The 14,154-nt window shown below is 40.5% G+C and overlaps 1 protein-coding gene across 1 annotated transcript; it reads left to right on the top strand.

Annotated features, from left to right (window-relative positions):
- Nucleotides 1-679: 679 nt before the first annotated feature.
- On the top strand, nucleotides 680-3,399 carry gpx8 (glutathione peroxidase 8 (putative)). Its single transcript, XM_062999584.1, has 3 exons — nucleotides 680-889; nucleotides 2,160-2,421; nucleotides 2,953-3,399. The coding sequence occupies exons 1-3, from the start codon at nucleotides 680-682 to the stop codon at nucleotides 3,114-3,116; spliced, it is 636 nt and encodes a 211-aa protein (XP_062855654.1). The 3' UTR covers nucleotides 3,117-3,399.
- Nucleotides 3,400-14,154: the final 10,755 nt, after the last annotated feature.

Below are 14,154 nucleotides of genomic sequence, written 5' to 3'. Positions count from 1 at the left end.
AACCCACACAGACACGGGGAGAACATGCAAACTCCACACAGAAAGGACCCAGACCGCCCCACCTAGGGATCAAACCCAGGACCTTCTTGCTGTCAGGCGACAGTGCTATCCACTGAGCCACCGTGCCCCCCAAACAAGTAATGAATTAGAACATAGCTATGTTGTTGGCTTGCTTAGACTGTAGGACTGCTTTTAAATCGTGACCGCAGGTAAATTGTTGGAATGGTTTGGTAAGCTGGGCTTTAAATTTGTGCCATAATAAGGGGCTTTATAAATATGTTAGTGGCCAATTATGCTATGGGTTACAGTGTGATTGTTCTCATGCTCGCCAACAGTTCCATTACTAATTTACCTGCTGGAATGTTATCAACTCTAACACAATTTTGTACGCACCAGAGTTACGTTTAAACATGTAATTCAGAACTAAAGTTTTAATGCTGAATAAACAAACTTGTCTTGGCTGGTCAGCTACATTTCAGGTGAGATGAGCAATGTGTAAATTCATCATCTAAAGGTTCTCAACTCTGGGTTTTAATATAGGGTTTAGTGAGAAACGTGGCTTCTTGTTGCTAAACTGCTCTGGAAGGTTCCTGCAGACTTTTTTGTTGTAATCTGATTCCTTCTCCACCTCCAAACATCTCCACTCCTCAACCCAAGTCCTGCATCTGCACTCCCCAACATGGAGGCTCTGGGTGGCTATCCCACCAAACCCTCCAGCTCCAAACCCGGAGTATCTCTAACCCTCTTACTGACTTCTGCGTTCTGCATGGCTTCTCTTTATCTACTGCACACTAAATTATCCAAACCCCGCAAATCTAAAGACTTCTACACGTTCCAGGTGACGGACAGCAGAGGACGGTTCGTTTCTCTGGAGAAGTTCAGGGGGAAAGTAAGTACAGCTACGTGTCACATTCAGTTCATCAATAACTGCGCTTGTTTTTATCACTTTATTACCATTAAACTACAACATAACAAACATACGTTCGCCATTAAAGGTTAGCGGCGGGTTCACAAACTTTTATCTATCAGTTTTAAGATTTTAGTCACAATCTGAGCTCCCTCACAGAAGAATCGCTGTGAATCACTTTACTGATTTGATTCTTTTTAGGAATCATTTGTAAGTGATTCGAGTTTTGATTCATCAGCTTCACACTAACAACTGTTTTGAATCATTTCGCCGACTCGATTTATCAGACGGAGCTGAGAAATCTATTTTTTTGTTAATTTGTGGCTTAAAATATAAATGTTAACATTTCTTGATAAGTTCTACCTGAGTGGTTTGCATTTTGGTTAATAAGATTTACAGAGAGGTTGTAAATATCGAAACAAATATGAATCGATTCGATTATCTCAAACGACACTTTCTAGGTGAATCATCACATATTAAATGTTGTTATCTCAGTAAAATATAATTTTTACCACCATTTTTCATTTATTCGTTGTTTAAAGAACCCAGTTGAGTTATTTAGGTTTTTAATTAGCTTATTTACACTTACTCACACTGCTGTCTGCTGTCTGTTATGAATCCACGTACCGATTCTTTGTAGAAGAATCGTTTGGTTTCCTATACAGATGAACTGCTATTTTACTCTCAATTTTCATTAATTTAATGTAAAATCCATGTGCATCATACCTAAATAGATTTTCACTATAAATTACCTTAATGTTCAATTATTTCAAATGCTGACAAATGCATGTTTTTTTTTTGTTTAAAAAAAGTTGAATGTGAGAAGTCTACAGCCCATAACATTATTAAAAGATTAAGAGAATGGATGGAACTATGTGTATAAAGGGCATGGCTAAGACCACTGAATACCAGTGAACTTTACTCCGTAATATTTCAGAAAACCCTCATCAATAAATACGGTTCATCGCTACTTTTACAAATAAAAGTTCAGACTTAAACACACAAAGCAGAAACCAACTATCAACAACATCCATAAATGCCAATGACTTCTCTGGGTTCAAACTCATCCACCTTTTAAACTGTTATTTGTACTGTTACTGTTATTTTGTTATTTGTAAGTAATGTTCTTTGATTACCAAAGGCCAAAGAGGGGAAATTGTGTTCGCAGAGACCCATCAGGTTTGCCTGTATAGTAGATGGAATTGGCCCACTATACCCATTTTATATTTTCCTGTATGTGTTGTGGTTTCAGGTTTCCTTGGCTGTAAATGTGGCGAGTCACAGTGAGCAGACAGAGCAGAATTACCGGAATCTACAGGAGCTTCACCGTGATCTGGGTACCGCTCATTTTACCGTGTTGGCGTTTCCGTGCTCACAATACGGAGAGACAGAAACCGGCACTAGCCGCGAGGCCGAGGCCTTTGCCAGATCCAACTACGGTGTAACCTTCCCCTTCTTTAACAAGATCAAAATCATGGGATCTGAGGCAGAGCCTGCTTTTAAATTTCTCACAGGTAAAAACCTACATATACAGTAGTTAGAAAAAGTAATTGCCCCCTTTCTGATTGTCTCTGTGATCACATATTTGTCACACTGAAAACATGATAGAAAGAAAACCTGATTAAAGCATTATTTAATTTATTTAATACAGTATACTATACTGGTAAACCATGAAAACAGCCACAACTTTAGCATCAGTCATCTTATATTTATGGTTCTTAGCAGACGCATTTTTTCAATGCGTCTTGAACCAGCAACCATCTGATTACTAGTCTTTTTTTTCTGATGACCTATCAGCAGACTACAAAGTTTTATATGTAAGGTCATTGAGCTTAGGTTTGCAAATCAGAATGAAAGTTTTTAAACAGCCTAGTCAAAGTCCTGGAACCGAGTAGAGACCAATATTAATAAATACTGTGTGTTCAAATGGATCACCATGTTTTTTTTTTGTACATAAGCTCCACAGCCAATCACAAAACATGTTTAATTATTGCTGGATTGATTGTTATTGTCAACTAAACTTACACTCACATCTCATCACACAGATTCTGTTAAGCGAATACCCAAGTGGAACTTCTGGAAGTTCCTGGTGAGCGCCGAGGGTCAGGTTCTGCGGGTCTGGAAGCCGGAGGAACCGATAGAGGAGATCAGAAAAGAGGTGGCGGTGCTCGTGCGAGAAATCATACTGAAGAAGAGACATGAGCTCTGAGAGATCTTAGTTACCGGGTGCTGTAAAGTGATGTGGAAAACGTTCAGAGGTTCCTGAGAGGAGAACCGGTACTTCTCAGAACAGGAAATGTGGAACTGAACTGTGTGTGTGTGTGAATATTTTTATTGTTGTGACTGAAGGGTGAATCTCAGGAATTCACATTGACCAATCAAATCGAACTGAACTGTGATGTTTATAAAGATTTATTATCGTTTATGCTGGTCGAGTTTCATCTCGGCTTTGACGTCTGCACGACCACTTTCATCTGAAATTCTAAGAAAAATAAAGCAAAACTAAAAAGCTAAAAAAAAATCAACATTACAGACACGTGTTCATTTGTAGGGATTTAAATTTGTTTTGTTTTTGCTTTTGTCTTTTCCAATTAAAACTTCTTAAGGCTGAGTGGCCGAGTAGATCCGATACTATTTGTCACAAATTATAATTTTGTTTTTACTTAATTCAGGGTTATGTGGAACTACTAGAGCAGCCAATAAACCCTCTTTATGTTTTTTTATTTGAGAGAAGAAACCCACACAGACTTAAATCCAAATGAAAAAAAGATTTCCTTTTATTTTTGCATAATCGCAAGCAGGATTACATTTAATAGCATTTACATTTACAACATCAAACCAAAATATTTTTAAAAATCTGATATTTACACAAATTAACATCAAATACACTATAAGGACAAAAGTATTGAGTCGTCCCTTCTAATTAATGCGTTTCGGCCACAATAATGGCTAACGGGTGTAATAAATCAATTAATTAAAGGGAATTATATGCTTCTGACTGTGAGAAGGTTTAGGGAAGGCCCCTCCTGTTCCAGAATGACTGCAGCCCTGTGCACAAATCAAGCCCTATAAAGACATGAAAATAGAGAGCACAGAGCCCTGACTCAACTCAGCCCCACTTAACAGCTCTGGAATGAACCGGAACATTATTTAAGGCACACAAATTCCCACAGAAATGATCTCAAAACAGCGACTGTTAAAGCTTAAAGATCACAGAGAGGTCACTCTGTTTCAGTACAGTTGGTTTTGGAAATGAGCTCATGATCTCAACAAGCTCATGATCAGGTGTCCAAATACTTTTGGACATATAGTGTATCAAATATCGGTAATATAATGCTATAATGCTTAGAAGGCACAATAATACAGCTATAATTTACACAGCATAAGACTAAAATACAGCATAGAGGGAAGGACAGACGAGGGCTCACCATGTTGTTCTACCACAAACGTGGTGGCTTACAGGATGTATAGCATGTTCTTTCATCTGTATGGTATTGGATTACTTAGATTAATTACACTGTTGGGCCCCTAAGCAAGGCCCTTAATCTTCAATTGCTTGAATTGTATTCAGTCATAGCTTCGGTTAGTCACTTTGGATAAAAGTGCTGTAAATGCATGAAAGCTTGAACTTGGGTGCCAGTCTAAAGATAAGGGATGTGTGTAAGAGCCTGAAAACCTCCCATACCAGACCATAACATTTTATGTTATTGTCCTATGTCAGTGAGCAACTCCAGGGTGGAAAAGCTGATTCTGCTGCACCCCTGGATGGGTGTTGCAGCACCCTTTGGAACTGGCACTTTACAGACTGAAGCGCCTCTGTTATCCACGCCATGTTATGTTTACTATTTAATGTGAAGAGCTACCGATTTATCCAGCGTCTGGAATACAGGGCAGACCTCCTCTCCGGGTTCCAGCTTCATGTTTTTGAAGGTGTAGATACAATCTCTGGTCTCAACGTTGTAGAACGTGACCCACTTCTCGTCCACGTCCAGGCACACTCCCAGCGTGCGGGGGACACCTTTGATTGGGAGCCGGGTAACGGGCTCGCTCAGGGCCGAGAAGGAGAGCCAGTAGTGAAAAACACACCAGTAGCCCTGAGATGGACCGAAGCTGAAGTGGCCCTTCCTGACCGCTGAAGCCTTCATCACACCAATGGTGAACTCTTTATTCACCTCCACCTGCAAACACACACACACACACACACACACACAAACATCATGCTTCATTTCAGCAAAGAAGCAGAGCAGGTGTGTTATCAGAAACAACATCGTGGCCGTAATTCAGTCAGGTAGGAACTGAAGATGAGTTTTGTAAATAATCACCTCTGTATTGTTATTAATGAAAACACACAAGTCATTTATGATAAAAAGCCAAACAAGACTAATGACGTCCATGATGACTTCTCATTCATTTGATTGAATGCAGTAATAATTGATGTTATAATGCAGTAGATAAACGGTACCCATGATAATCGGTCGGCTCATACCTCCCAGCAATGTCGGCCGGAGTTGAAGCCCTGCGTAGCGATCACGCAATGCCACCTGTCAAAACTGTTCGGACCCCGAGGGTGCTGCGATTTGACCCCTAGTCGGACTTGTTTACTATCACTGGAGAGGACAAGTGCGCTGTGGGCCGTCGTTCTATCCAAAATCACATCGACTAGAAGGAGAGAGAGAGTGTACAGTCATGAGCATGGTGAAACAAACCATCATCCAACCAGCCATTCATCCATCACTCACCTGACCCTGTAATGCATGAAAAAAAATCTACCTGGATAACATTTTGTCCATCCATTCATTTATCCATCCATCAAATCACCAATCAATCCATCCATTAATCACATCAATCCATCCATCTGTCCATCAAATCACCATCCATCCATGAAATCACCAATCCATCCATCAATCACATCACCAATTTATTCCTCCATCCATCCATCCATCCATCCATCAAGAATCCATCCATCGAGCACATCACCAATCCATTCCTCCCTCTATCATCCATCAAATCACCAATCCATCCACCCATCCATCACATCACCAATCCATTCCTCCATCCATCCATCCATCCATCACATCACCAATCCATTCCTCCATCCATTCATCCATCACATCACCATCTATCCATCCATCCATCACATCACCAATCCATTCCTCCATCCATTCATCCATCACATCACCATCTATCCATCCATCAATCATATCACCAATCCATTCTTCATCCATTCATCCATCCATCAAATCACCAGTTTATTTACTCGGATAACATTTTGTCCATCCATCCATTTATCTATCAAATCACACATCCATTAAATCACCAACCCAGCCATCCATCCATCCATCCATTAAATCACCAATCCATTTATCAATCACCTACCTGTTCCTCTAACTATGTATTGCCATTTTAATAGTTTGGGACTAGTATTAAAGAAAATAATGTTTTGGGACGCTGTTGTTTTGAGCAGAGAGCATGTTTTAAGCATTAGCCAGGACTTGAACTGCATTTGTTCAGCCTGTGAGTTAAATTAAAACTGAAGTTCAGGTGTTACTGCCCAGTGATGGATGTAGCAGCTACCCATTTACTCACACTTATTATTCTAAATATGCAGAAGGTGGATCGACTGCTTCTAAATTGCCTCTAGATGTGAGTTTTCATTTCTGTCCAATGTTAGCAGGTGACACGAGACCAACAATGACCCTGACCAGTATGAAAGATTTAGTAAAAATGAATGAATGCTGAATACTACTTCTTTCTCCGGTTCTTTACCTGCCGTAGGCGTTTTTCCTTTACAGATGTATTCAGGGAGCTGGGGCGTGGTCCTCTTCTGTTTCAGAGCATTGACCTCCTTCATCAGGGCGTTGTTCTCCTCCCTCACCATCGTGACCATCATCTTCAGCTTGGCGTTCTCGATGTAGATGTTCAGATTTTCTGTCACCTCTACCATCTGGTGCGTGGACATGATCTCGCGCATGTAGTGATCCCTCACGTGCTTCTCGCAGAAGGAACGGACACACGTCAGGCACGACTTACACGCTTTGAGTTTCCGTCCTTCACACAGACCGCAGGCCACATCGTCGGGTCCGGCGTACTGAGGCTCTGGTCTTGGTGCTCCGGTCATTGGTGATGACAGCTGGACCGAGGGGTTAGTGTACATTGACGGGTAGCTGAATGCTGGTGATGGGGGCCTAGAGTCAAAAATGAAATCAGTTACTATAGTGTTTTAATAACGTTTTTATCCACCAACCCTCATTTACACAGTTTTACTACAATTTTTAAAGCAAACGTGCAGCGGATGTGCAGATCGATTTACCTTTCTCCACCGAGACTCGGCGGTCTCTCCTTCGAGTAGTTACTCGCTACTGAAATCATTTCCTCCCTGTAAAGCGTACACATTTCAGTACCGGTTTGATCACCAGTGCTTTGTTAACTGAAGTAAACAGCGTTTGGTAGAATCAGATATATTTTGGTGTCGTGCTGCAGATCGATTTACCTTCCTCCACCGAGACTCGGCGGTCTCTCCTTCGAGTAGTGACTCGCTATCGAAATGGTGTCATTACTGTGATGCACAAAATGCACTTAATTAAAAACCTACACACATAAACATTACATAAAGAACACATACTATATGACCAAAAGTAAGAGGACACCACTTCTAGTTACTGAGTTCAGGTGCTTTAGCCACACACACTGCTTACAGGTGAATAAAATCAGTGACATTGATTGATTAGATGCTTTAGGAAGGCCTGTAGATGTTCCAGTATGACTGTAACCCTGTGATCAAACTGAGGTCCATAAAGACGCGTTTTGTGTGGCCTGCACAAATGCTGTTTTGACTAAAGAAGCACAAACATTCAAAATTCCGTATAGTATTTAAGATGCTACACAATAAGCAAGAAAGTCTGACATGTTTTCATTTGTGAACATTAAAATAGGGGGTGGAGTGAAGGGCAGGTCTAGCAGGAGGAATATAATGGCCGGTAATAATGAATGGCCGGTGTGATCTGATATATTTCGGTTTTGAAAGCGAATGTCGGAGGTGTTGATGTGCAGATCGATTTACCTTCCTCCACCGAGACTCGGTGGTCTCTCCTTCGAGTAGTGACTCGCTAACGAAATGTTGTGGTTACTGTGAAGCATAAAATGCACTTTATTTAAAACCTACATACACAAACATTACATAGAGAACACATACTATAGAAAGATTAGAAAGAAAGGTATCCTTTATTTGTCATATATACATATACAGATGTACAGTACAATAAAATTCTTTCTTCGCATATCCCAGCTGGTGTTGGAAGCTGGGGTCAGAGCGCAGGGTCAGCCAACTTACGGCGCCCCTGGAGCAGACAGGGTTAAGGGCCTTGCTCAAGGACCCAACAGTGGCTACATAGCAGAGCCAGGATTTGAACCGCCAATCTTCCGGTTGATAGCCCAAAGCCCTACCCACTAGGCTACCACAGGCCCAAAGTATAAGACCAAAAGTTGATGGACACCACTTCTAGTTACTAAGTTCAGGTGCTTCAGCCACTTCAAGGCCTTTAGCTGTTCCAGATGCTATACAATAAGCAAGAAAGTCTGACATGTTTTCATTTGTGAGTATTAAAATAGGTGGTGGAGTGAAGGGCAGGTATAGCAGGAGGAATATAATAGCCGGTTATAATGAATGGCCGGTGTGATCTGATATGGTGTGGATGTGCAGACTGATTTACCTTCCTCCGCCGAGACTCGGCGGTCTCTCCTTCGAGTAGTAACTCGCTTCTGAAATCATTTCGTCCCTGTAAAGCAGAGAATGCCACGTAAACATTTCAGTATCACTTTATTTATTGTATGAACTGTACCTGCATTCAACCTTCAGAACATGTTTCAGAACCCAATCCAAAAAAATGTGACGGTCAACTTTATTGATTTTTGAAAACATATACTAATTCCTAATTTGTTGCCTTCAACACATTTCAGAGAGTCGGAAACACTGTAAAACGATCATGTTTTTTTAAAAATCATGATTACACATGAGCAGGGATGCTTAAGGTTGCCAAATGGGTGAGCGAATAGTCCAACAGTTTCTGGAGAAGAATCTATCTATGCAATTAGCAAGAAAGTCTGACATGTTTTCATTTGTGAGCATTAAAACCAGGGGGTGGAGAGAGAAGCAGGTCTAGCAGGAGGAACCTAAGCAAGCCAGCCCGGCTCAGTGATTTTCAAATGTTGTTTTCTCAGTCTGATGCTCCACTTGATCTGATTTCATCATGTTCTTCAGATGTTTCAGTAATAATCAGTGCACCTTTATAAACTTTATAAGTCTTACCTTTCATGATCCATAGAGTCTAAATCAGAAGGACAATAAGAAGAGGCGTCAAAGTCAGTTTCCTGAGGGAGGAACCTAGAGAAGAGAACACAGAGATTATTATTTACATTAATGGCATTTAGCAGACGCTTTTATCCATTAATTGAGGGTTAAGGGCCTCCGTCAAGGGCTCAACAGTGACAGCTGGGTGGGAGTGAGGCTTGAAATGGCAACCTTCTGATTATTAGTCCAGTATTACTTAGCTATCACAGCCCTTATATATAAATATAGAGAAAGATAAACACCAGAACGCTTTACATTCACATGTAAATATTTAAGTGCCAGATATCTGCCATAATTATAATGTAAGGTCACTTAGCCAATGAGTGTATTAATGTTTAGAAGACAATTTCTAATCTCTAAGGACCACAGTTGGAAATTTGTAAAAACAGGAGCGTTTGGCATGACCAGATCTTTAAATGTACAATTTAATACTAACTAAATACACTTGATGGTAGTTTTGTATAGTTCAGGTGTTGAATGCTGCAGATCTGATCAACATGACGACCTCAGGGACCAAACAGACCATTGGGTTGAAGTATCTCCCAAACAGCAATGATTGTTTTAAAAAAACAGACACGCACCAACAAGGGACAAGCCACTAAACACTGACAGGTTGTTGGGCGGCATGTACTCATTGATGCCGGATGACATGGAGGCTATGGAGTCTGGTACGGACCAACAGAAGATCTACTGTGAATCCATGTCCCAGTGGGTCAGAGCAGTTTTGACAGCCTATTTAGTTTGAGTTCCTTGTGCTAAAAGCCAGAGTCACTAGTAGGTACTACTGGAAGTTTGTCTGGAACCAAATATATGGCTTTTGTTTGTTTGTTTATTAGGATTTTAACGTCATGTTTTACACTTTGGTTACATTCCTGACAGGAACGGTAGTTACTCATTACACAAGGTTCATCATTTTACACAAGGTTATATCGAACACAGTCGTGGACAATTTAGTATCTTCAATTTACCTCACTTGCATGTCTTTGGACTGTGGGAGGAAACCGGAGCACCCGGAGTAAACCCACGCAGACACGTGGAGAACATGCAAACTCCACACAGAAAGGACCCGGACTGCCCCACCTGGGGATTGAACCCAGGACCTTCTTGCTGTGAGGCGACAGTGCTACACACTTAGCCACCGTGCCGCCCTATATGGCTTTTTGGAAACTGGGTTTGGGATTTGGGGTAAAAGAATGATGACCCAACATCAATCTCCACTCTAAAATGTCCAAGTCTGCAGAAGGTTTATGGAAACCTTATTATACATGGAATCATGAACTATGAAATACCTGAAGACAAAATAATTTGTCTTTCATTGCCAAGAGTCTTCCAGCAGTAAAATGATCCATTACATATCATCATACAGGAGCACAGAATCATCCAGAGCACCCCAGTTTCCTGATCTAAAGGCCATTGGGAGACTGTTGGGTGAAGCTGAAGAGGAGTGTCTATAAAAATGACCTAAACGCCTGAAAGATCTGAGGACATTCTGACTTTGAGGGTTCACTCTGAATTCTTTTATCATATTAAGCATTACAGGAGAAGACTTAGGGCTCTGATCCTCATTTAAGATTGGATTTCTTTACCAAGGGTGCCAATAATTCTGGAGCTGACTGTACACGTGCAGTCTGAGGTGCCTGATTTACCTCTCATCAGAATCCGCTCCTCTGAAATGTTTTTCCGGTGACTCCACAGATGATGCACTCCTGGTGGAGCGTGTGCTCGCTCTAAAGATGTTTTTCAATGAGAAGCTGTACGACCTCGACCTGGACTCCATCCTGCTTCAGAGAAAAATCATTAGCGTCATACAATAGCAGTCATACAGGCATTACGGCCACTTTATTAGGAACACCTGGACACCTCTTCGTTCATGTCATTATTCGAAGTGTATAAAGTCATACAGACATGGGTCAGGAGCTGGTTTGTATCCCAGAAGCTGCTGATCTGCTAGAACTTTCACCATGAATGGTGGTAATTTCAAAGTGGACAGGATAATGGCCTCTCTAGTCACCAGATCTGAATCTAATAGACCAGCTTTGGGTTTGTGGTAGAACAGCATGAATGTGCAGCTGAGAAATCATCTCAACATGGAGCCACATTCAGAAGAAATGTTTCTAACATGAGGAGGTTCCGAGAGCAAAGCAGGTTCTACCCAGTGTTAGTATGGTGTTCCTAATAAAGTGGTCGGTGAGTGTGTGTAACAGTGTAGGGTTTCAATCATGTACTCGGGCGGCACGGTGGCTCGGTTATATCTGCGTGGGTTTACTCCAGGTGCTCCGGTTTCCTCCCACAGTCCAAAGACATGCAAGTGAGGTGAATTGGAGATACAAATTTGTCCAAATTGTCCGTAACTGTGTTTGATATAACCTTGTGAGCTGATGAATCTTGTGTAATGAGTAACTACTGTTCCTGTCATAAATGTAACCGAAGTGTAAAACATGACGTTAAAATTCTAATAAACAAACAAACAAACAAACAGTCATGTACTCCGGTTTCTGTTTGCCTCCTAAACATGCAGCAGGTGGATTTGCTGCAAGAAATTGCCCCATATGTGTGTGTCGCCCTGTTTTTTTTTTTCTAACTTGGGCCTAGTGTTTCTAGGTAGGCTTCCAAACCCAGTTCTGACTCTTATCAGGTTAAAGTGGTTAGTAAAAAATAATAAATAAATATGCTGGTCTTATCCAAATTAACTAATATTTACATTTTATACGTCTGTGTTTCCTTTATTTTCCTGTTAATTTCCCCACATCTTTCTCTGTTTTTATTTAGTTTTTTTAGTCCATTATTTATTATAAAATATATCAGACTTAACTTAATAAAACTTAACGTATAAAAAAAATAACATAAAACTTTATTATGAACAATAAATAAATGAAATTGTTCCAAACCCAGTCGTGGTCTTTCTTTTTAATAAGATTTATCCATATTAACTAATATTTACATTTTATACGTCTTTCCTTCCTTTATTTTCCTGTTTACTTATTTTTTATTATTTTATATTTATATATACGGGCGGCATGGTGGCTAAGTGGGTAGCACTGTCACCTCACAGCAAGAAGGTCCCGGGTTCGATCCCCAGGTGCGGCGGTCCGGGTCCTTTCTGTGTGGAGTTTGCATGTTCTCCCTGTGTTCGCGTGTGTTTTTCCTCTGGGAGCTCCGGTTTTCTCCCACAGTCTAAAGACGTGCAAGTGAGGTGAATTTGAGAGACTAAATTGTCATCTGGTTTCATTTTCTGTGGTCTGTTTTTGTAGATTACTCTCTGATAATTATGTTATAGTTTAATTATTGCACTGGATATGATATGTAAAGTAAATTAAATGTTCTACAGGAACACTGTTTAATATGTTTGATTATTTTAATGTAAATGTCCTTTAGATTTTTATCATTATGTAATTAGACTAGAGTGATTATCAAGTGAGGATTCATATAAATTCAGTAATTAAACATTGTAATGATGTCATTAAGATGATTCTTATGTTATATTTCTATATAAATATAGTATAAATATTTATAAAGCTCTTTTCTTACCCAGTTTTCTTACACCGCGGTGTGTTTGGTGTTCGTAAACCTGCGCTGAGGACGATAAGTAGGAAATGTACCTGCTCTTACCGTCACTTCTCCGGTCGTTTAGGAATGTGGATCAGCAGGTTCTCATTTCTCACGCAGGTTCTGCTTTGTGCTACTGAAAGTTTAAAGGTGTTGGTGAAAGGTGAAATGAAAGTATTTCCTTATAATCCCTTTAAATCCCCTGATCATTTTATTAAAGAACACCATAATTACTTTTACATTTGCAGCATTTAGCAGACAAGGAGACAATTACGCCTGATTAACCTATTAAAGGTTAAAAGCTCATGGGCCCAACAGTGGCATCTTGGACCAGCAACCTTCTAAATACTAGTTCATTACCTTAACCACTGAGCTACCATAATAATACTGGGTAGTGCCGGCTGCTTTCAAAACATCCTTAATTATTCGTTGCATTATTTCCACAATATTTTGCTCCGTGTTGACACGATTGCATCACTTCATCGCTGCAGAATCTCCAGTTCTGCTACATCTGTACAAGTGGAGCTGTATTAGATTCAGATCTGGTGCCTGTGGAGGCCATTGAAGCACACCAAACCCATTGTAATGTTTATTTTATGACATAGTGCTTCATCATCCTGGAAGTCGTAATCATAAGATCAGTTACTGTTATGGAGGATAGCATTCAAGCTGTGATTGCTATTAGGAAAACATTTACCTCACCACCACTAGCAGAGCTAGATTCATGCTGTTTAAGCCAAATTCTGACCCTACATCCTGCATGTCGCACCAGAAATCAAGATTCATCACACCAGGCAATGTTTTCCAATCTTCATCTGTTCGGTTTTGGTGAACCTGTGCCCACTGTGCAGGCGCCATCAATCAGCCAGCAGAGGTCGTAATTGCATTGGTTATGAGAGAGTCCCTATCCGGCTTAATCCCACCCCTATCTGAACAACAGGCCAATCGTTTGTTCATGTGGTTGCTCAGCCCGGCCGGCAGACAGAGCTAAGACTTGGTACGATGTATTCGAGATCCAGTTCTGGTTCCAGCGTGTGTTTTTACTGCTGTGCCACCTGAGTGGCCTTCCTTGGACCACTTTTGATAGATACTGACCACTGCAGACTGGGAACACCCACTAAGGTATAATTATTATTGATTATTATTGCACACTTAAATTTTCTCTCAAGTAAAAAAGCACGAGTGCGTTAGCAATTAATTTCAGTTATATCGTTTTTATTACTGAAGGTTCGTGTAACAGTCGTATAAATTATTGTTAAACACACAATTATGTAACAAACACTGATCACCAAAAATTATTACACAAATACGTACAAACGTTAACAAACACGTACCGGCCTCAACACCGAACCCT

Source organism: Trichomycterus rosablanca, chromosome 7 (assembly GCF_030014385.1).
Source record: "Trichomycterus rosablanca isolate fTriRos1 chromosome 7, fTriRos1.hap1, whole genome shotgun sequence".
Classification (NCBI taxonomy): Eukaryota; Metazoa; Chordata; class Actinopteri; order Siluriformes; family Trichomycteridae; genus Trichomycterus; species Trichomycterus rosablanca.
The sequence above is the reverse complement of the archived record's forward strand: the minus strand, read 5'-3'. Positions and strand labels throughout refer to the sequence as shown.